The 23,997-nt window shown below is 45.5% G+C and overlaps 1 protein-coding gene across 2 annotated transcripts; it reads left to right on the forward strand.

Moving 5' to 3' along the window:
• Positions 1–10,123: 10,123 nt before the first annotated feature.
• Positions 10,124–23,882, forward strand: rspo1 (R-spondin 1). Of its 2 annotated transcripts, none has more exons than XM_037455013.2 (6): positions 10,124–10,516; positions 13,978–14,651; positions 15,989–16,183; positions 18,154–18,297; positions 18,444–18,665; positions 21,872–23,882. In XM_037455013.2, the coding sequence occupies exons 2-6, from the start codon at positions 14,555–14,557 to the stop codon at positions 22,099–22,101; spliced, it is 888 nt and encodes a 295-aa protein (XP_037310910.2). In that variant the 5' UTR covers positions 10,124–10,516; positions 13,978–14,554; the 3' UTR covers positions 22,102–23,882. The 2 variants fall into 2 exon arrangements, with proteins under 2 accessions (XP_037310910.2, XP_037310911.2); XM_037455014.2 differs by having other exon boundaries at positions 13,981–14,651.
• The last annotated feature ends 115 nt before the right edge of the window (positions 23,883–23,997 follow it).

The raw sequence follows: 23,997 nt of genomic DNA on the forward strand, positions 1-23,997 counted from the left end.
TATTCTTGCAACATTACATGAGGAAATACTAAGTTGTGCTGTTAACATCATGCGGTTGATCGCTTGTTTAAATTGTTTCTTTCTGCAAACAAATCTAGGCTCTTAGAATTGTTGGCTACTGAACCCTGAGGGGATCTAACCAGGTAGCTTCTGGTTTTTAGTGATGAGCTCTTCTGCGACATTTTAGAGTTGGTCATCCCGCCATCCGCTCGCACCAAGCCCCAAAGGGAATAAACATCGGGCGACACTCTCGTAAACCTTTGTGTCTTTTTGACCCGAAACGCAGATGTGTGGAGAAGGGCTCAGAGTCTCGGAGTGTGTGGGGTGCCCATATACTGTATCTTCTCTCTCACCTCCCACTTGAACCACATCTGGAAGGAATCAGCCAACGGGCCGCGGGCCGTGAAAAATTAAGAAGCACTTAAAACTGAACAAAATATTTGAATTGAGCCAGCAGATAGTGTGTGTGTGAACTACGCCTCCTTGCAGTGCAGGAATGTGGAACCGGAGAATCTGTGGAATATGCATCCCTCGTTCCCTCTCTGCTCCTCGAGCTCCTTTTCGCTCTTGTTATAATACACAAAATAAATGTCGGCCTTCTTTAAAAATGTAATGAAATGAAAATGCCTTCTGGCCCAGCTTTACCAGGTTTACCTCTAAATAATCAAATAAAGTATGAACACAGGTTTGGACACGCCAGTGCCTCCTAACCTTTAAGTTTAACCCAATATCAGAAAATACAAATCTGGGGGTAGAGCAAAAGGACAAGAGGGTCAAAAGTCTAAACATGTAAAGTAGTGGAGGATATTTAATGTCGTCTTAACCAACAATGTAATGGTTCCATCTGAGACGGCTTGGATGGATTTTAGAGCTTCTGAGATCAGCGTTTGTTGTCATTTAGTGTGCATGTCTGGGATTGTCTTTGTATTGCTTGAATCTGATCACTGAATCTGCAAAACAGAAATCGCGCTTCCAGAATTCTTACGAAAGTGCATCTATGTTTGTTGGAAAAACTACCGACCTGGCTCTTCCTTGGTGGGAGACCACATCATCATTGGTAGAAGCGTGAACTCTTTTATATTAAAATGTTGCAGTTCTTGAACCACACCTTTAATCTATACACAGTTGCACAGTTTAATCTATACAATACGCTCTGGTTAACCGCGTATTTCAAGGTGGCATCGAGTCAAGGTCAACGGTTTAAATCTTCCATAAAACAGCCAGTGGTGAAGTTTGGGTGAAAGCTGTGTTTGTAATTTGTCTGTGGTGCTCCACCACGACGATGACATCCTTCCTGCTCAGTTCTCCAAAACGTTCATCTCGCACAAATTACCATTCGCGCTCGGAGGGATCTCCAGTCGGTGGAAAACTGATCCTCTGGCTCCTCGACTGATTCCCCGCTGGCACCTTCATTCGAGTCATCAGCTACTCGATCCTCCATTGAGTCGGACTGAAGCACTTGAGCTCAGCTGTCGCTGTGCAGACAGTCAAACTGAGCCGGGCCCTTTGAGGAGGAACTCAATATCACTCAGGGTTCCCTCTTTTCCTTCCCTCCTTCTTAGGGTTAGGGTTAACCTGACCCTAACCCTGACCATTCATACCTACGAGCTCAGGCAGTTTATTCGAGGAGCGTTGGTAACCCCAGCTGTCGGCGGCAGATGTGTGATCAGCTCTGATTTCGGCGCGGCATGGGGGGGGAGTCAAGTGGGCCGTTGAATCATGGTGTTTACCGAAGAGTGACATACAACATACATCACTAGCACATTCACACATCTCGTTCTGCTCCTACAGATGGGGGAGCGGGACCCGTTCGCGGGAACTTCTGCCTCTAAAGGTCGTCTCGGTGGGAGACGCGCTGGACCCGTCCGCCTCGTTAGGTGCTGTCCGTGCTGGTGACGGCTCAGAGATGGGTTCAGAGATGCAAACCCGTCCAAACGTTGTGTTTTGACCACGGAGGCTGAATACAATGTTAGAAACAGCACAGAACCAATAAAACAGCCGGAGGAGCTACTCCTAAAAGCTTGTTCTTGTTTAATAGTTGGCAGGAAAACGCTGCAGTCCTCTAAACACGCCATTACACGCGCGTTTTCTGTAATTGTCACTGGGGACCTTCTGAAATGTCTTTCACTGTTATGAAAATATAAACTTCTATTAAGTTAGCAGAAAGCCTTAAGAGTTCTGCACACAATGGTTAGCGATTGGCGAGCTGCTCTGCAGGTTACAAGCACAGGCTACCACCGAAAACCTGTGTTGTGACTCCACATGTTTTTCCTGTGAATGTGTTGAAAGGTGTATTTGTTGAACTAAGGCTAAAAGAGTTGTTTCACATGGTTCCGATTCATCAGCCCCATTCGACATCTGCTCCACCAGGAAAAAGGGACTTAATGTGTTTATTTTGAAGTGTGTTTTCAACGGCCTTTCCAATCCTAACAAGTTGTCATGTGTATGCAACGGGCAGGTAAATTGCTCAGTGCTGCAATCTGACCTGCTAAAAGACCTGATTGCCGCCCCTGGCTTATAATAAGAAACATATTTTCACTTGGATCGTAAACTGAGATTAAAGAAGTATTTGTAAAATACATTTGATACAAGTTAGAGCCAGTAAAACTCATTTCTTTACCACAGGAAGAACAAGTTAAAAGAAGAACAACAACAACAACATTGTTAAATATATTTACATGGTGCGTGCAGGCATTTGGACTATTTGAAATATAAATATAGTTTTTAGACTATATTCAGTATAAATAATGCAATTTGTGTAATTGCCAATACTTGGAGAGCAGGCGAAGGACCCAAACGTAGACAAAAGTGGGCTTACAGGTGCAATAACATTACATATATATAAAAAAATGATATTAAAATATGAGTCCAAGTTGCCAAAAGGTGACAGATACCCGGAATTCCTTCCAGCAACAAGAGCCGTATTGACAAAGTGGTCTCGTGTAAACAGTGAAGTGACTAATGGGAAAGTGTCACTTCTGATGACCGCGAGGATAACAAGACGCAGGTGAAACTAATCACACGAGAAAAAACACCCCAGGGGGAAAGGATGTGAGAATGTCTGAAACAAAAAAAAAAAAAGAGAAATATACATAATATACTAAGCACCGATTATTGACGTTAATCGAACAAAACAGAACCCAAGAGATGCACGCGTTCCACGTGTTTGGCTCAACGAAGCATGCTGGAATGTCACATGTTATTGGTTGTACACGCTGGGAGGTTATCAGAGGGCGCAGAAAAGAAAAGGAACAGCCAAGTAGAGTGAAATGACCCCACATTGGATGAGCTGATTTAATCCAAATGTGGGGTTTACGGCGCGTATCTGGGAAAATGATTAGTGTCAGTCGCAGCTTGCCTCACACTGCTGGCCACGAGCAGCGCCGTTTCAACATCTCTATTATTCATCCCTTATCACGGCTTTATTAACAAAGCGTGAATATATCAAGTGTTTCCTGCTGTTAACAGCTGAGTTTAGAAAGAAGAAGAAACGTAATACTCAGAGGATCACATAACAAAGACATTATAGAGCTTGTGTTTTCTCATGTGGATTTCTCCCATTAGAGAGAGATTTCTACACGACTTTAGAAATGACTGACAATGATTGTGTGGTTAACACGCGTGTTAACTAAAAGCTTTGTCCTACATCAATAATCATCTCACGTCGGCATGAATAAACAACTTAAAAGATGATATTTCCCTTTTTTTTTTTTATTGCGTGGTTATCTCTGTGAATCGTGTGCTGTTTTAACGCGTTTCCTTCCAGGGGCCCTCGATGAGCCCCAGGCTGCCGTCTCCAACTATTACCACGCTGCGCCCTCCCCGCGTTCCCTATTTCAGGAGGATTACAACAGAATGTGTGGGAGGGTTCCTAGTATGTCTAAAGTCACAGGGGCCCAGGGGCCACGTGAGGATACAGGCAAGCGAACGCCGCTCAGTAAGTCAGCGATAGGCCGCGCGGGGTGGGGGTGGAGGGGAGGGGGAAGAGCCGCATCGGACTTATTTGATCACGTGACCGGTTGTTACACGTTACAATAGCTTTACTTGACTTTGCTCCATCTCATCGGGCGTCTGTGCAACCACAAGTGAGAAGCTGAGAGGTAGCACTCCTCGTTTCCTCAGTCGGCCAATCGTGATCAGCCCCTGGAATACATATCCAAACCATGTGGCTTTGACAATCGATGGAGTGCACAGAAAAAGGTAAACCGCTACATCTCTTGCAGCTAATATTTTACATGGGAGCGAGTAAGCGCGGCTGTAACGTGCCCCGATTATAACAAATAGATGTTTGAGGAAGCATCTATTGAGATTACCGTTGGGGGAGGATTGGATGCGTTTTAAACGGCACGTGTCTGCAGATCCTTTTCAGAGGTCCGGTGCCTCGGGTCTGTGGGCTTCTTTTTCACTTCTCCCCTCAACGCTCCCCGGATCACAAGCCCACTCCAAGGAGAACAGCTCTGCAGGACGGGCCTCATGCAAGGCGGAGCGGAGGCTGCACAAGTGCCCTTTGTAAACACGATGTCCTCATTCTGACGGACCATCTGATCCTCAGGGATCAATGGTCCGTAAAACACGCAAAGTACAGTTAAACTTAACAAAGTTCCAAACACACATGTGATCTCTTGGCGACACGAATGGCCCGTGTCACAGGGGGCTTCCTCTGGCTTCGTCCAATGAGGATCCAGGCATTGACCCGAAACTCACACATGGGAGGGAGGGGACGGAGGACGGGGGACGGGGGGGGGTTTGTTCGTGGCCTGGCCCCTGTTGGTGCGGTTCAACCACTTCAGCCACACGGGGAAGTCCCAGCGCCGATTGAGCTCAAAGCGACTTTCAACCGACGAACTCCACGAGGCAACTGTTGAAGTCGGGTTTTGTCATCACGGGGATTATGGTCTGAAATGGCAATTACATCTTTCAGCAAGTCTGAAAATACATAAACACATACAAAGAACATTGTCCTACCCTACGAAAGAAAGACATTCTCATGAAAACATGAAAAGTGGGGCGACTGTTACATCAGAGTTTCTCTATGGGACCAAAGGAAAGGGGATGTTTTTAGAGGGAGTCTTTGAGTTTCCCCCACAGATCTTACTGGGCAAAGGCTCGGTTTGGCAATACGAACCGTGGCATTAAAAAAAATGAAAATGCCCAATTTGAGCAACAGGAACGAAAAAGACATAATCCACTTTTAAACCCCTTTTATCGTTATCCAGAAATTCGAAAGCAAAGTGTACATTACAACCCCAGGCATGTGTGCTGGAAGATATCGCAGGAATGACTGTGTGTCATACAGTGGTGACGGATGGCGGTACTTAGAGTCTTTTGTCTACTGAGTTTAGACACTTTGAGCCCCCCTCTCCCCCCCCACTTTCAGTTGCAAGCACTAATGAACTCATTAGCCCAACGCACCAGGCCTCGTGGAGACGTTTCGGGAGGGTTTGAACCGACGCCAGGATCCTCTGCACCGCGCGGGACGTTACTTGTGATTAACACCATGGACAGTTCCAGAACATCTGTGGGAGGCGAGTCATCGCTCGAGTGAAACATAAACAATGTCGTCCGGCGAGGGGAAGCTCGACTGGAGCTGCGTCCTCAGTGCACCGCGAGGGGAGAGAGAGAGAGCGAGAGAGAGAGAGAGAGAGAGAGAGAGAGAGAGAGTGTGTGAAGGGGCTGAAAAAAGTGAGGAGAAGATTAGCAGAAAAAGTGAGATATTTATACACTTATTATCTCACTTGGCAAAATACAGGCTGTCGTTTGGATTATTTATATCCTTTCAAGTTGAAAAATGATGTTACCGCAGAGCATCTGGCCTCTGTGGAGAGCAAATTGACATCCGTGTAAATCTGCCGATTTAATTCATTTTGGGAAGATATTAGGTCGTAAAATTTAAGAGGATTTATTTAGTTTGGGGTGGCCTGTTGTGCATACGTTAATTATGACCTCCTGTTAGAGTGAATTACAATGATGTCTCTCTTTCTCTCTCTATATATATATGTATTTAGATATCTATATGTTTTTTAAATTTTTATTTGGATCAATAGGTTAGACATTTAAAATACCCCTTTTTTTATAAGAGAAATGTATCATTCTTTTGTGTCACCATGGCCAGGAAATACTAATATAAAACAACACAGAACATCTGCGGTCAAAGCATATCATCAGTGCTTTGTACTTTATATTTGCTGTGATATTTTGTGATATATTGTGATATTTGCATCACTCATCATTAGGATGTGAAAAGTTCTGAACTGCCAATCAGCTCCAAATCCTCACATATCAAATGTACAATTCAATACACACAATTTCCATTTCCACCCTGTGACCTTTATTGAATTCTTCTATTGATCTGTAGCACTTTTTTTTTTTTTATTACAGACCAAAAAGAAACAACGTTCATCCAAAGATTATTGGGTCAAATCAGCTCTTCTAATTCTTCTGACAGCCCCAGCAGAGGTTGGACACATATACTGTATATGGTTTATGATGAATGGAGGGAACGTTAACTGATCTCGTTTTCGCTCCGACTGCTCAAAACTTCTCCCTCCGTATTTCCACTGTCACGTCCTCGTCTGACCACGTGAGGGGAATGTCTGCGAGTATAAAACGGTCAACCCTCCCCGACCGAGGGCTTTGGACTCGTGTCTTCGCTTTCACAGAGGACGGGTAGCAAAAAGTCAAATACCTTACTTCACCACTCAGGAGAACGGGATAACGTGGAAACATTTTTTTGAACTTAAAGCCTATAAGTTCCCAAATCCAAGTTGTCTTAAGTCGAAGAGTTTGAGGCCTATATTTCACATCTGGATTGTTCGAAACATCTGTTGCGGTCAAGCTCTTTGCCTTGAACACTCGCAGGCCTCCTTCCCTCCCTCGCTCCGTGATGTTATGCCTCAAACCTTCATGTCATGAGACTCTTTCACCTGGTCTGAGCTCAGCCTGGCCCAGGCCCATGAACTCGAGCTCACCTCCATCGCAACGTGTGTCGTGCCAACCGTGGGTCGGATTTGGAATGAGTACCTAGAAACCGTAGCGGTGAGTAAATTCTATTTATTTACTCTGGGTTGCTTTTCACTCACGTTAAAACGTCTGTGCACGCTGCTCACCTGGTTCAAATTGACTGAGAATAACACAAATGTTTACGTGTCGTCTGAGGAAGACATTCCTAAAGGGGGATGTAAAAATCCAACTTTTCTTAAATATCGGGCTGCAGCTTCTTATTTTTTTGCTGAATGAAATACATTCATTGCATTTTGCGTCGGTCCGGGAAAAGAAAAATGCCCCATCTGTGATAGAAACTCTTCCAATTAAAAAAAAAAAAAGCAGCCTTTAAATTTGACGTCTCTAAATTGAGGCGATGGCACGGATGGAATTCGATACATTTCATCCCTCAGAATTGGCTTAGTTTTGTGGTGTTCTGTTGCACTTTGTGCGACGACAATAAAGGAATTCGTTTTTGAAAGAGGGATTGGCACTGCACGTACTTTCATAGTGATATTCCGATTGTGTACATGAGCGCCAATATGGCAAACACATGTTGGCAGGGGCCGACGTTCTGGGCATGTTTCTTCCAATGTCATCAATCTTTATTTTCAAGCAGTGGGAAGAGTTTCAAAGAAAAAGCTCCCCGTAACATTTGAGCCACACACACTTTTTTTTGTGGATGGCTCATATTTAAGCTTTCATGATAGATGTTGAATACGTTGGTGTGATAGATTGCAATGTGGCATGATTGCTTACTTTTTAAAACAAAATCCCACAAAATCCAAGGTTTTTCAAAACTAAATATATATTTTGGACTTGGCCAGTCGTCGTGTTGAAGAAAACGGTACATTAACATTTTTTTCTCAAAGCAAACGATGGGGCGGGAAATCGGGCCAATTAAACAACATTTTCGACCTCACACCGGCTCCACTTTGTAACCGGTTCTGAAATGTCAGAGCGGCAGCGAGGTTTCTCACCCCACTTTTCCTCTCCTCCCTCTGCAAAGCCGACATATTTACCCCCATTTGGGCCGGTTGTCGCTTCGAAGCGGGCTTTTAAACCAACGTCAGCATCTCAGGTCGCACATCGGACCGTGACCCTTAATGAAGACGGATTTGGGCCTTGTGTAACATTTGCGAGGTATTTGTTTCTACTCTCGGCGGGACGGGCCGGGGGGGTCGTGGGGATTTTCGGCCTGTAATTGACTTTGGAGCAACCCTCTGCTGTGGTTTCGTCTGGCTTTGAGAAGGAACCCGAATGTGGTGAAGAGCTGTTACAGGAGAGGTATGTGACATATTACTGCACAGTATGGCACACACAGAAAATATGCGAAACCCCGTTTGCCCTCCAACCTCGTTGTGCTTAACACATCATGCAAGATTGGCCGAGTCTGGAATGATTTTCACGTGGTATGTGTTGGAAGAAATGAATGCTTTGAGAACAAAGCCGTCTGACCACAACGTGCACAACAAAAAGTCTCTCTTCTCGTTGTTAACAGAAGGTTTGGTTGGACTTTTTGGCCACGATCATGTTGTTTTTTAACATTTTCCCTGCACTTAGCCAATAGCAGTATAACAAGGTTAATTATCAATTGTACCCACAATTATCTATGAACCGTTCATTACTTTTACAATGTGAATGTTTTGACATGAAGCAAGTCTCTTAAAGGAACAGTATAAATGGAGCTGAAATGACTGATCAATATTAAAGACCGTGCTGACATCCTGATCGCCATTAATCTGGGAATATAATCAAAAATCATCCGTATTTCCAAAGTAAATGAATATGTCTTGTGTATAAAATTTGTTTCATCCTTTTCTTATGTCTGAAATGACCCTCACAGATCCCCAGGTCTCTTTCCTCTTACCCATGGCTTTTGAGAATCACAGAAAGTATTACCTCAATATCAAATATTGCCAATATTTGCATGCACAAGCACCTTACAACTGTTTTGGGGGCTCCTGTGGGCCGCCTCTGGCTGGCAGTAGAGGTCTTTCTGACTCACTCAAACGTAGAAGAGGCCCTTGTCATTCTCAGTTATGAGATTTAAGACATATAAAGTAAAGTATCATCTCAGTTCTGCCGCGTTGGAAGAAGACATCCAACTGCATCCCGGGCATTCGCAAATATAAAAGTGGCAATGTGTTATTTTCAAGGCTCTGGCTCTGTTTATTTCTTGGCGACCTTCAGCAGCCTGCACGGTGACTTGATTCTGAGGATAAATGCTCGGGCAGGATAAGTGTAAGTGAATGCGGCTGGTGTTTATCCAGTAGTCCTTCTCAAACCGGAGCGCTGTTTTCAGCCCGGGACATTTATCAACAAAGAATGCGGGACTTCGAGAAGAGCTGTTTATGGCCCCCTGTTGGATAGTAAGGAAATGGAGAAATTCATGCTATTTGGAAATATACAATGATTGTATGCTGACATTATTAACACTCCTAAAAAGATTGGGATATTTTGTGTTTTTCTTCTTTTTTTTAAATTTTGATTGGAAGAAGAGTGGATTAATATAGCAATGCACCATCATAAGGATCTTGATTGCATGAACCAAGCTCATTTCTTGGATGGATTGAAAGATGCAGTCATCTGATACGTTGGATACTGCATGCATAAAGTAACTGCATGGGTTAAAGGCTCAAGGGGATTTAAACAACTGAAATATTTAAAAAGATGTAATAACCTGATCACAATGTGTGTGGGAAGAACTGTCTCCTACTCTGTTGTATTTTGTACGTTGTCATAGAATTAAGCATTTTCAACCTCAGGGGCACTAAGGGTTGTACGAGCGAAGAAAAAGTACTTTTTTCTTTATTTTCACGGGGCAAAAACCCCAAGCTGCATAGGCATATAATGAAAAAGAGATGAGAATCATATAAAAATCCTCCTCAGGTGCTGGAGATCATTTAGAGGCGAATCCTGTGTTTGTTTTAAATCCGGAAAAACAGCACCTTTAAAAAACCAAAAAAGACTCCAAAGACAATAGCTGGCGGTTCGAACAACACTTACACGGGTCCACCACAAGTGTTTCACCTCTGAGTGAGGGGGGGGGGGCGGGGCCTCGGATGCCCGCCGGCAGGCTGCAGCTTGGATGCAAATATCTCTCCTCTGCAACCATTTCTGCGACTTGGATGCGGCGGGACGCGACTGCGTGGACTTATAAGTGCGCAATTTTCGCGGGGAGCTTCAGTGCAAACGGCCTGACTGAAAAGCGCGTGTGACTCAAATTCATCGGAATAAGATGCGTGTGTGTGTGTGTGTGCTTTTTTTACGCATATAATCTTTTACTGGAGGAATTTACTTGCGCATTTTCTTTTCTTGCGCGTCCGATAGCCTGCCACGAAGTCGCCTCGAAATTGAGACAGATGTGAGAGAAATGAAATCATGTGTCTTTCGAAACGGTGACAGGGAAAAGTTGCACGGGGGGCATCGTGGAGGAGGAGTTCTTTGCGACCAAACAAGTAACGGATTTTCTCTTATAAAAAAGGAAAATTGAGTCCCGACCGCTCCATGAATCCGAGTCCTCGTTGTGCAGGTGGGTCAATTCACCTTTTACTAATTCAATTGTATTAACTGAGTCACGGCTTTGGATCGCAATTTCCCATGAATTAATTAATATCCTAACTCGGGGTTTCTAGAAATGTGTTTGTGTTACTTTCTTGTACCCGAAACATTTTGACGTGATGATTAAGAAGAATTATTATCTTATTATAACGATTGTATTCATTAAGTAGATTCCGTTGGCAACCATTATTTATTTATTTCTTCTCGTTAGATCATTTAAATTTGAGACTACGAGAGCTGACTTTTCCCTTAAATATATTTCCCAAAATTCTGCCCAGAATGCGTAATTACACCGGGTTTTTTTTGGCACAACATTTTCTTCCCCTGACTTATCCGAATTGGGACTGACAGCGACTTCAGCCTACTTTTTCCAGTAATGCATTCGACACACCACACTTTTATCTCCTTGGCATCCTCTTGAGATCCAATGAGGATTGAGGAGCAGTGCGATGCAAACATCTGTGATCCAGGATGGAGCCTCAGAGGCAAAGCGCAGGGCTCAACTGAGCTGTGCAAGATCAACCCCGCTGGAGCTGTGTGGGCTCAAGCCTCACATGGAAACTCAAAGAGAGAGAGAGAGAGGGAGAGAGAGAGAGAGAGAGAGAGAGAGAGAGAGAGAGATAGAGAGAGGGAGCCTGTTGGTGGTTTGATTGGAGGGAAGAGCACGATGATGATGTTCTTTCTCTGCGTGAGAGCGTTTTCTTTTTCAACCGCTGCACGTTTGACCTCTGTGGAAGTGGAAGTGATTACCGAAATGGCCCAGGCTTCTGTTCTGGTGCTTCAGTGGTGAAGCCAGGTGTTTCTCAATAGATGGCTGAGGCCACTCATCTCCAGATTGACATTCAAAGGCGCAGGGAGCAGAAACGATGACTTCAGCTTCACTCAAAGCATCATCTCGTCGTCTCGTTTTTATCTTTCTCAGCGGGGAAGTTTGTGACTTGAATGTAAAAATCATGGCTTATATCAACGTGGGTGAAATCACCCTCTAATTCCAACGTGCTTTGTTTGGATCCCACATGATGGTGAGCCAAGATTGAGGATAAAAGAAAATCTGCTGATTTGAAAGCCAGAAATGACCGCTTGTTGAGAAGGAAAAGGAAAACCAGAGTGTGTGGGGTCACATGTTGCAGTGTTGATCATTAGAAATGAAACTTGTGCAAGCGTTCCTCTCTTTCCCAGTTTCACAAATGTGTCTCCAAAAGGAGAGCGGCTCGGAAAGTTTGTTGTCAGAGTCGCGGCGCCTTCTCCGGTTCAATAAATCCCCACAGCGGGAGCTCCCTTTCACTGCGTGAATAATTGATTGAAACTATAAGGGCCTACAAAGGAGGCAATATAATCTCCTCACTACTTGATGAGCGGGGCATAGTTTCACCGGGCTCAGCCCAACGTGGCCCGCGCAGACGAGGGGGGCTTGAGGGGGGGGGGGGGGGGTGGGCATAGGACACGACAACCAGTTCACAGTGGGACCCCGACTCTGATCAGAGAGCAGACGTGGAAGGGCTGAGGTGAGGCTTCACTGAGCTGCGGGAGCTTGTGAAAGAGTCTCTGGCACATGCCTCGAGTTACTCGGCGCTCGGAGCGAGAGTTACGCGCGCCCCCCCCCCCCCCCCTTCTCCCGAGAGTCTCTCCGTGGAGGGAACAGGTGAGGCACAGGTGAGGGCGGACGGCTGGCCTCGCGCGCACCGCTCGTTTGGCCCGCAAAAACGACGGTGACGTCGCCGAGTCGTTAAGCGCCCAGAAGCGAGTCGAGAGTCGGCGGAGTTTCCCCAATTAGGACCAGAGGACGCGCGTGCCTCTGTCCTCTGGTTTTGTTTAAATTGATTCCATGGAAATTGTTATGACTAGAAAGGGAACTCCCTTTCTTTAGGATTGAGACATTTCGGCATTCTTTGACTCATTCGGCATTTTGCGGCTTTGTGAACTCCATTTGTTTTGAAAAGGAGGAAATGTCTCATTGATGTTTAACATGTTGTACTCAGGAATCTGCAAGGGCGTAACCACCCTTTAATCTGGGGGGAGGGGGGGGGGGGTTGTCCCCCCACATATACAGCAGAAAATATGTAAAATATATGTTCTCCTGTTGTGCATTAAAATGGTCAATGTAGGCCTCGAAACTATGTTCTAAATATTTTCATACATAATTGTAGGCAATGCACCTTTATTAAAAAACCATGGCTACCCCCTTGGGAATCTGGAATCTGAAATAGAGGGCAACTTTTCACTATCATTATTGAATTCACTGTAAATCAGTTCGGATCTTACTGTATCTTGGGGAAAAAATGCAATCATGCTTTTGTTTGCATTATATGAATAATATAATCATCTTTGTAAGTTACATGATATGTCAAACATTACTGAAATCACTCTGGATCAGTCGAGTTTAAAGGAAAATGGTGAAATATGAAATCATTTTTTCCCTTTTCTGTTGTTCAGACGCATCAAACAGCGTCGTCCTTAGTGTGATTCAGAGCCATAATCAAATCAACAGCCAAATATGGTTCTATTTTTCTTTATTGAGCTGCGAGGGAGGACCTCCCATTGCTCGGATCCTAACATGTTCCGTGTGTCCTCTTCACACAAGAGCTGTAAATACAGGCAGCGAACGACACTATCTAAAACCGATCTCAGCACGCCGAAGCCTTTCAGGGCCGAGTGTGTGTTGCATTTCCCGGTGAACATTGACTCCACTTGTATTTTCAAAGGAGAAATGCATCATGCAAGTCCAAATACAGCCTGAAATGCTTTGACCATGAAGGTTATTGGTTATTTTTTTGAGTCATGAGTTTATTCCAAACAATATATCCTTGTTGCTACTGTTGCTAGTGTTGGGAAATGTGCTTATTGTTCTTGCTGAGAGTTAGATGACAAGTTTGATACCTGAAGCTCATATTTGTGCAATAAATATGACGCGCCAGACGGTTAGCTTAGCTTAGCACAAAGACTGGAAAAAGTGGAAGATATTCAATAGTGCCTTGAGTAATGGAAGTTCAAAGTCATGTTTAAAAAAAAGTTAATGCTGAAACTGAAAGTTTTTCATTTCTTTCTGTTGTATATACTTTAACTTCTTCTCTCCTTTCAATTTTGGGGTGCAGTGACTTTTGGAATCTTGTCTAGAAGCATTTTAACCTTTAGGAAGTCAGCATGTCTGGTGCTGTTTTTCATTTCACAATTTATAATGTTGTATTCTTTGAGCTCTAGAAGTAGGTAGATTTTGTTACCAGTTGGACAGCTGTTTCCCGCTTTTGTGCTCAGCTAAGCTGTTTTTAGCCGTATATCCATCATACTGTCAGAAACTCTGACAGTATGAAGAAATCCAATAGCCTTACCCAAAAGTATTCCCTTCATGTCATCTACCTGTAAAAACCATTCCCTGAAACTTCTCCCCTGTCTGTATGTCTGTCTGTCGTCCTCTCCTCTCTCTTTTTTATTCAGCAGATCCAAGCAGATGTGATCACACATAGTCAAGAACCTGCGACCATCCGTCCCATTCCCATCTGCGGGTCTGAAGCAGGAAGCACGCTGCCGAGCTCAGGGCCCCCGCTGAGAGGAAAGCGCCTCCCGAGCTTCATGGCTTGAACTCCGCGAGGAGTCCAACGTATCTCCTCTGCCGTCCTTCCTCCTCTCCTACCTCCGTGCAACCCAGCCCCCCCACCCCCCCTCTCTCCGTCTACTCCCTTTGCCAGTACTACCCCCAACCTCCTCCCCCCTCACGCCGGACCAGTGTGATGGCTCGTTGCTCCACAGGCTCCTTCGGACTCGCGGCCGCAGCATCCCCCTCCACTGCAGAGACTCGCCCCCGCAGCGGCCACTAGGGCGAACGAACCAGGGTAGGGAAGGGAGAGACAGCAGCACCGCAGGAGAGAGAGAGAGAGAGAGAGAGAGATCATCTATAGTCCCACAGCACGATCCACCTGTCCCACGGAGGAAGGGCCCCCCGCCCCCCCCCCCAGCCTGATCCATCTGGTCGCAGAGGGGGGACCCTGCGTGGCCAGGAAGGCAAACAGGGACTATGCAGCTGGGACTGTTGGCGCTGGCAATGGTCTTCGTCAGCTCCGTGGGTCACAGCGATGCGCTCCGGCTCTCCAAGGGGAGGCGGCAGCGGCGGGGTGAGTTCTCTGCTCCGTCAGTCTGTCGTGACTCGCTTCTCTGTTTCTGCGGTCACAAATGCGGATTTCTTGTAAACATTTAACAAGCAAAAGTAAAGGTAACCCTTTGGTTTATTTTCCCTGTTTGTTTTTGGTTATGCTGGGTTCAGTGTTTTCCCCCGAAATGTCTTTCTTCTTCCTCCTCAGTTTGTGTAAAACTTTTATGCGTGCTGGGACTGTTTGTAGAGGTTATTTCTTTGATAGATTCGCCCCTCAAAGCCTAACCCTAACCCTAACCCTCAAATCAAACGGAATGAGTGTCGGACAGTTCTCAGATCTGAATTGTTGCTTGAAAGCTTTTTGTGCTCAGGCCCCCTCACTCGCAGTATATCTCTGGCCCTCAGAGCCTCGGCGTTACTGTCAGCTTTGAAACAATTCTTCCTTTACACACAATTCATTTCTCGGCATTTGCCAATGCCGAGCTCAGCCCGACCTCCGCGAACCAGTATTCATTTAGCACCGCGCCCGGGCCAAGGTAGCAAATGTGGTTTTATTAAAATCACACATGCTGGGAAGGATGTTTGCGTCATGGAAGTAGAATCATTTTTAGGTATTCACGCGCACTTCTATTTGTAATGCACCAATGCAGTTTTTTTGTGTGTGCCATTTCAATGGGTACGGGAAGATTTGGGTAATTCGCCATGTACAAGCAGCAGGGATGACCATCCAATGACCCCTTCTGAGACAGCTATAAAAACCTAGCAGTGTTTTCTTCCTGGTCTGTCATTGTTGTAGTTTTTTGGTGCTTTGATCACTTCTGACTCGCCCTGGTAGAGGCCTTGTCTGATGTTCGTTGCCTTATTTCGAACGACTCTTGCAGATTTTAACTGCCTCTTGCGAGGCTGTCAGACCCAATTACCCTGTTTATTTCCAAATGAAAATCTGTTAAGGATCTCCGGCTAGCATTTGGAGTAAACAGTGAATAACTGCTCAAACAAAGATGTTTGGCCCGGCCCTCGGCTAGATGAAGCCGCGAGCAGGAACTCGAGCCTGTTGGAGCGAAAGAGCGCCCGGAAGGTCTACGGCTGGACACCGAAGCTGATACCAGCAAAACATTAAAGTCCCGAATGTTGTTCTCCTAGCCAGAATGTTAACAAATGCGCCTCACGTTTATCTTATTAAAAATCGTATTTGCTTTTCAATGAGGCACCACCCTGCGTTACCTCAAACTCAAATACCTCATCGGTAAATGTAGAATCACAAAACAATATGGTATGCAAATTACAATTCGGGCAATGAATTATTCCTCCAACCCGGCTGTTCCTTTCTCACTGGTCACTGTGTTCATGTTTCCACAGTTAGCACCGAGGGGCCGCCATCCTGCCCCAAGGGCTGTGAGCGATGCTCCGAGTACAACGGCTGCATTAAATGTAGGCCCAAGCTCTTCATCTTCCTGGAGCGCAACGACATTCGCCAGATAGGCGTGTGCCTCGCCTCCTGTCCCGTGGGATACTTTGGGATGAGGAACCCAGAAGGCAACAACAGATGCACCCGTGAGTTTCTGTCTTTTGACCGAGCGACGTAGATGCACATCCTCGTACCACCAAATACACGCACAGGTCGTGAGGTCAAACCATCTGTCTGCGTTGTTTCGTCATCTCTTCTTTGTGTACGATGCGGGGGGGGGCATTTGGAGGAGCAGAGGGATACCTTGCTGGTTTATTTATTTTGTTTGTATACGTCCACTTTGCTGCACTAATTTGTGTGGTTAACAAATACCTAAAATGTGCCTCCGTGGAATAATGATTTACCAATTGCCACACTCTTTATTCACCGAAGTGATTCCACGTTCTGCTTTCTCTTAATAACCAATCCGTGCCACCATTTGTCAATGCTTGTGAGCGGCTAAGACCGCTAGATGGAATCTTTCTGTCGCTGCTAATCCTGGTGCTGAAGGGCACACAATTATCCACCGAATCTAGCATCTCCATCATGATTACAGGCACATTTGGCTCATTGGGAAGGAGGATCAAACATGACTACGCGCACAGGAATGACCAAAGTTACAGAGTTGGCTCCGGTGGCACTGGTCCCGTACTTTTAGCCACGGCGTGCCAGCAACCCAGTCTGTTTCTTATTGCGTGTGGGCAGAAAACACGATCGCAACCGAATCCCAACAAAAACATCTCAGTTGCGTCGTTGTTTGTCTGTTTTTGAGAGGATGTTTGTGTTTTTTATTTGACCCTCATGTGCAAAGTTTGTGCCAAATCTCAAACAGTTTCTAATGGTTTTACTTTTAAACATATTTAATTCTGGTGCACCCTTTTACTCACTATCTTAAGCAGTCTGTACAATCTTTTTGGTAACTAGGGAAACGTTTTTTTTTTGGAATGTGAGCAGTTGACTTTTCTAAACAAGTCATCATGTAAAGTCCGAGTCAAGTCTCCACTTTTGTTTCTTTGGTCGCGACGAAGGCTCCGTCACCTGCTGCGTGTCGTCCCGTCAGCTTAGAACACTGCAGCGCCACATCTAAGGAATTCAAAGCATACAAGCATACAAGCAGGAGCTACAATCGACTTAGCCATCTTTATTCTCAACAGTTTTTCAAAAAGACGCTAGATCGACAAAGTAAAGGGTGTTCAAATTTTGAGTAGATATTATTCGACAGGGAATGACATTCGGCTCATCAGACACCTTTATTCGTGTTGATGCACCACATATTTTAACCCCGCGCTGGTTTGTTACTTCATACAATGTCTTTTCCTCAACATTTGTCTCACGTTATAGAGCTGCAAACATCAGTACTGTCAAATTTAGTTGTCAAGGACTTCAAAATAGTAATTGGGAGCAGGAGGAAAAAACCCAGTGAGGATTCAGTGTTACGTCATTTGTGACCTACACAGTGTACCGGCTGCAGAGTTAGACTTTAGCAAACATGAATAAGTCTAGATCTGAATACATTTCCATAAAAAGAAATATTGGAAGGACCATGCAGATTTCCATTTCTCTCCGTTTTTTTTCCATGAGAATAAGGATGTTTTTTTCGTGGTGAGGTCAAAGCTTTTGGGTTCTTTTTGGGACGCCTGCTTTTTATCCTCCTGTGCTTGTGATTATCCAAATCTTTTTTTGATTTAAGAGATTTGAATGAGCAGCAACTCTTGAGAAAGCCACTGAAGCATACTCTCCTGCATATACTCATTCACACCAGCTCGCCAAAACAACACGTCCTGTGGTGCTTGTGTTTTTAGGAGGAGAAGTGTGGTCCTCTCTCTAAATAGAGACTGTGTTGCTTAATCACTAATAAATCTCTCAGAGAAAATACAATCCAAGTTCCTTCTGTTCTCTCTCTGGAGAACCATTTGCTTTTTCAGGCAACAAGGCCATGAATAATCCATTACAAGATATTTCTCTGTTTCCATTAGAAATTAAGAATAAAAGATCTGAAGCTGACAATGTGAACACGGACACAATGTGACTAAAATGATTTGATCCTTTCATTTGATCCTCTCTTTTTGTCTTTCAGAATGTAAAATAGACAATTGTGAAGCGTGTTTCAATCGCAATTTTTGCACAAAATGTAAGGAGGGCTTGTATTCACACAGTGGGCGATGTTATGTCAGCTGCCCGCCAGGCCAGCGCACCGCCAACGAGTCCATGGAGTGTGTTGGTGAGTGACCTTTGACCTTCTCCCTCATTTTGAAAACCCTAGCCAAAGAATACACGAAGGTTCCGCGGATCAACGGTGCGACGTCGGAGCTGCGGAACATTCGCTCACCGCCGCAGTGCCGGCTTCTCTTTTTTTTCTCCCCCCAGGTCAACGTCCTGAAGAGTGCATTCTGGGCGAGTGGAGCCAATGGGGTTCCTGCACGAAGAAGAACAAAACATGTGGCTTTAAGAAAGGCTCGCAGTCTCGAGTGCGCGTGTCCTCTCAGGTCCACAGCCCAGACGCCTCCCCGGCCCCCGAGCCCTCGCTCGCCTGTGCCCCGCAGGCCGAGAGTAGGAGGTGCAGCGTGACCAAGACGCCGTGTGCGCGAGGCAAGCGCAAATACACACTCAGCAGCAAATACACACTCGGGCAAAGGCCTAAGTTATCGGCAAATCGGGCGCCGGGCTCACGCGGTCGACCGGATGGAAGCGAAACCTGCCGTGCGTTGATTGGGGTTTTGGTTTTTGGCCCAGGATACAGAACCCTCCTGGCTTTGCGCACGTGTGTAAACAATAAACACAATCTGCCGGGCCGGGCCAGATGAAGGGGCGGGCATTACGCACCGCGAAAGCTGGACCGGGATCACAGCTAGAAAAAGCGATTTGTTCTGAAGACCACTGAAGCGTGAGGTTTACACTACCGTGACATGTTTGCTCGGGCTCCTATCGTCCACACAGCAGCTCGCTCTGCGGCAGGTTGACGGCCAACGGCCACCGTCAACTCCCGCCGCAGGTCATCAGTGGCCCTCGAAACACGGCTAGGAAATTACAAACCTGGTCCAACGGGGGGCTGGAGTTTTTTTGGACGAAAAGAGCCACCTAAAACAGCAACAGTTATTTGCTTTTAAACACTGAATGGTAGGAAATGATTTACAGGCCCATGCGTTGGGATGTAAAAGCTTATTTTACGAGGAGGTACGATGGAGTTGTAGTTGTTCTGGGGACCAGGCACTCATTTACGGGGACTGAGAGAAATACCTAACAAGCTGTACTCAAAGCTTTTACTGCATGGCAGCACGCTTTGAGGATCTGGGGCACAAATATTTACACAGTGTTCACAACTCTAAAGGAGGTTGCGCTGTGCTACAGATGCCTGATTTGCCTCCACACACGTGAGTAAATATCCTATGGAGCTCTGCCTCAGAGTGTGGGGGGGGGGGGGGGGGGGGGAACAGAGCGTCATGTCCAGAGGGAGGGAGGCTCGCGTGAGGACCACGGTCTTCAGTGGACAGGCAGCACAGTAAAAAAAAAAAAAAGTCTACTAAGAAAAATGTCTTTCCATGGGTTCAGAAGAATAACGATCTGTGATATTATAAAAAAAATGGTCACATTTCCCAACCTGGAGCCGAGGCAGGTTGTATCAGAAAGGATATTTATTATGTGAGGTATTGGCTGACGAGCGATGAGTCATGGAAGCATTCTGGGTTGTGAAAACGTTGACCGCTCATGAATCAGTTCTTCTCATTATGTCGCTAAACACTTTTGGAAGTCAGACACGTATTACTTCAAAAATGTAGCGGAATGAATGTTCCTCTGCATTTTACCATTTCATATTGGTTAACTCGGTCACAAATAAAAAATAAAACAAGTAAAAAAGAGCCCAGCTGTGGATTCATCTGCGTGAGCTGGCTGGCAGGCCGGCTACGTAGAACACAGGGGGCAGACGTTGTATAACATCAGTGATTTAGTGGCCTGCAGAACTCACGCTTTGTGTCGATTTGGCTTCAAATTTTCTCCCTTTTTCCCCCCGAAAGCTGCACAAAAAGGGTCTCACGCGAAAACAGAATTTTCTGGATGTGTTATTGCATTTGTCAGGCAAAATTGTTTAGCTTGGATGGAGGGGAAGTACAATCAGGGCTGTCATAAACTGATGGAGTCCCCCACTCTTGGCTCCATTTGTTGGAGGAGTAATTAAGTCCTTACACGGTGAGCACATGTGGGAGGACATTTACACCATGACGGCTGGGTGCGAGGTGCTCGTCTGAATGGGGGCCATAGCAACTTCAGCCATATGTTTTATCAATCCTAGACAACACTGATAAAAATGCTGGTCATAATATGCTCTTATGTGATTTGAGTCCAACCCACCAAATGACACCACTGGGATTTCTTTGTGATTTTGTCACTAATTGCCCTTTAAAAGGGTGATGTATATGTTTGTGCACTACTGTGTGAGCCTTCCCATTTTCAGTTGGAAGTGATGCACCTGTACTGAGTCTGTCCACATTCATTTCTTCATCCATCACCGCATAATGATTTTCACCGGCTATGTCGAAACACAATTTGGGAAATTTGAGAATGATTGTGTGCTTTTTGTTCTTCTAACTCTGCGCCTAAACCAAATTTCCATAACTGTTTGTACAACAAGTTTTAAAAATCCTGGTAGGGAAATAAACACAGACCTTGAGTTTTCACTACAGAGCTGTACACAAACACGGTGGCGCCATGAGCCCCGGCCTCTTGTCATCTGCCCGGTGAACACTGTCCAGCCGTTGGCATGTGTTCACTCAGTTTCCAGGATGTGCGGAGACCCTCAACGCACAAGTTCATAACAAACATCCTCCAGCGTAACTACACACCCTCGGATATACAAACGCGTTTGAGTGCAGCCTAAACAACGGCCGTCCGTCCGTCCCCGCCGCGCGGCCGCCCCTCCGCGACCCTACGGGCTCGCGTGCCCTATTTTAAAATCAGCGGGTGGATCCTAATGTAGCAGCAGAGACTAGATGGGGGGGGGGGGGGTGTTTTCTGTGTGTGTTTAGTGGAAGAAGGAAGTCAGTAGCTGGGAATAAAGAGAGCAAATAAATGACCCGACTCATAAGGGCGGCCCTTTTTAGCTTAATGCTAACGATGTTATGCTAGCATGCGCGCTGTGGGAAATGGCCGCGTTCCCACTCGCCAACCGCCCCCCCCGAATTCAGGTGGCACTGCTTTGAATGAGGCCTCCATCAGGATCTACTAATGATCTAACTGAATACGTGACGCTACTGCTGAAGAGAAATATGTGGAACTCGTAGCGGCGCTAGAAGTAACCTTCACGAATGCCGATGCAAAACTTCATGGCATTTGAGCCAATGCCTTTGCGATATTTCAGTGCAGAATGGCGGACAGAGAGAACAACTAACGCGGCTTAAAACAACCCGGCTTTCCAAATGTTTAGATGTGTTGTAATATTTTATCCTGTTAGGGTTGTTTATTATGTATTGATTGCTTGTGATACAGCGGGTGCAGCTGTACTAGTCGTCGCTTCATGTCATTGTTTGATGACAACTCCGCACTAGATGTGCGTGGCTCACGGACGGTTGTTTTGCCGCATTAGAGACCACATAATCACAACCACCAGCGCTGGTCCAACACACACATCCCTTGTTATCCAGACTTCCACTCTCACCCCTCAGGAATCCATGTTTTTCATTTTGTTTAGCCAAGCGGAGGGACTACATGCAACATCTGGTGACGACAGATATCCCGCGGGAATTTATTTGAGAAATGGTAACAAAATGTAAACAATATTTCCTATGCATTTGTTATTTCAGACAAGAAGAGCAAGGCGGATCGACAAGACGACGCAAACAGGCGAGAGCGGGAGAACGCACGCGGGCGAGGGCGCGAAGGCAAAGAAGGCACTAGAGAAAGCGGAGGTGGGGGTGGAGTAGGTGGTGGTGGTGGTGGTGGTGGAGGAGGAGGAGGAGGAGGGGGGAAGAGGCGAAAAGGACAGAGCAGGACCACCACAGCTCCCAGCATCACCACCAGCTCTCTCAGCTAAACCGCACGGGCCTGCTGGATGGGGCCGAGAGACGACCAGAGGCAGTGCATCATCAGCCCCCCACCCCTGACCCCCCCCCCCCTCGAAGCCACAGGACAAGGCGCAAGGTGACGACGGAAACGGAGTAGTGAACTGGAGCAACTGCTGCAACACAAAATGGCTTTTGAATAGACGGACCTATCTGGAAGATACTGGCGTCGTGGCGCAGAGACTCAATGCCTCACTCGCCACCCCCCACCCCCCCCACCCCCCCTTTCAAGGGGGGAACGCTGTTGGACCGCGAAGCTCGTGTGGTGAAGAGCAACCTTTGTCCCATCTTGAACTAAGAACAGATCCCTGCGCAGCATTCGGCCCCGGACGTCTGATAAGGAATGAAGGCTCTCTCTGGTCTCCTCTGGTCTTTGATGTGTTGTGTTCCAATCACAATCTGTTCTTCATTTCTTGTTGTGCTTGTGAGGAGCAGCAGATGGACTTTCTCCACGTGATGCAAAGACAATGAGTAGCATTGAGGTCGTATGTACCTTGTTTCCTGTTGTGAGATGAAACGAAAAAAAGAAAGGCACTGGAAATCATTTGTGGTTGTCGAGGACAAAGGGGTCTTCTGCACGGTGTGTTATTTCAAGGAGGCAATTTGTAACAAAAGAAGCCAAAGGGAAGATTTAGGAGAATTACTGGCTCATTTTCTTCTCCGTTGTCTTGACACAAACTTTTGTCATTCGATAGCTTACTTGTTTTGTTTTCCGGATTAAATGTTGCCGTTTGTATAAGACTCTGCACATAAAACAAGCAATAGAAACATGAGTATTTGCATGTGTGCGAAGGGTTGCACGTGCGCGCCTTTGTGCGTGCAAACGTGTGTGCGCGCGTTAGTCTCCACCCAAAGTTCGGGGGGGGGTTTCTACGTCGGGTGCATCTCTGCACGGAATCAAGGAACTCAGTTGCTTGTCCGTGTGCGTTTAGGTGTGCACGGATGTGCTATTATCGGTACATTATAGATTGAAGGAAAAGGTCCTGTGCAAATGCACAGTAATATATATTTATATATAAAATGCAGTAAAGAACAAGCCACTGATTGTCATATAAGAGATCAAATCATCAGGCTCTGAGGATTTTGCACAAACCATGTTTCCTACTGCTCAAGTTTCAAAACAATCAAAGCATTTTACACCTTTGTACTCCCGAAGCTTCATGACGTTACGGATGGAGAGAACATGGTTTTATCCCTAGGACTCTTTCAAATGGGTCTGTTTGCTTTACACAAGATATTCCTTTTGCGGGTGAGGTTGCACGCTACATTATTCATTCATACCACGACGGCGAATGTTTCAAACTGTGTTTATCATAAAAGAATCATCATGTATAGCGTATTCTGTGAAAGCCTAAATGAAGATCAGATGAAGCCAATTGGAACTTCAGTCACACACTGATTTTGCTATTAGTTTGTTTGATGAAGTTGAAATGATTGCAGTGGAAGGTATTCTCAGTCTATGCTATTGCTACATATACACTTCTATGTATTCATATGTGACGCATTTTATCAAGACTGTGTTATGTTTTGGGTCATCTTGTTTTACAATTTGGGTAATACTTTTATATTCTAATTATTTCCATTGGTTTTCGAAATATTTCACTTTATTAAATGTCCCATTTTGTAGAAAGTGACGTTCCCACAGTGTTTTATATCTGTATGTGTATATTAACGGGACAGCCACTAAAACGCAGCATTTCAAAGATTCAATACGAGTGTATTCAGACGGACTCTTTGAGAAAAAGAAATAAAGAATGTTTGAACTTTAAATAATGTAAACATTTTTTAGTAGGAGCGTGAGGCCGGCTGATCCAGTGGTTCAAACAGCACAAGGACACAATCATACTGACTTTACTCCTTTAAAAAAT

The sequence above is a fragment of the Pungitius pungitius genome, chromosome 11 (assembly GCF_949316345.1).
Source record: "Pungitius pungitius chromosome 11, fPunPun2.1, whole genome shotgun sequence".
Taxonomy (NCBI): Eukaryota; Metazoa; Chordata; class Actinopteri; order Perciformes; family Gasterosteidae; genus Pungitius; species Pungitius pungitius.

Coding starts and splice junctions, on each gene's coding strand:
- rspo1 (XM_037455013.2), top strand. CDS start 14,555: ATGCAGCTGGGACTGTTGGCGCTGGCAATGGTCTTCGTCAGCTCCGTG. Junction 16,184..18,153: donor AGGCAACAACAGATGCACCC/GTGAGTTTCTGT, acceptor TTTGTCTTTCAG/AATGTAAAATAGACAATTGT. Junction 18,298..18,443: donor CGAGTCCATGGAGTGTGTTG/GTGAGTGACCTT, acceptor TTCTCCCCCCAG/GTCAACGTCCTGAAGAGTGC.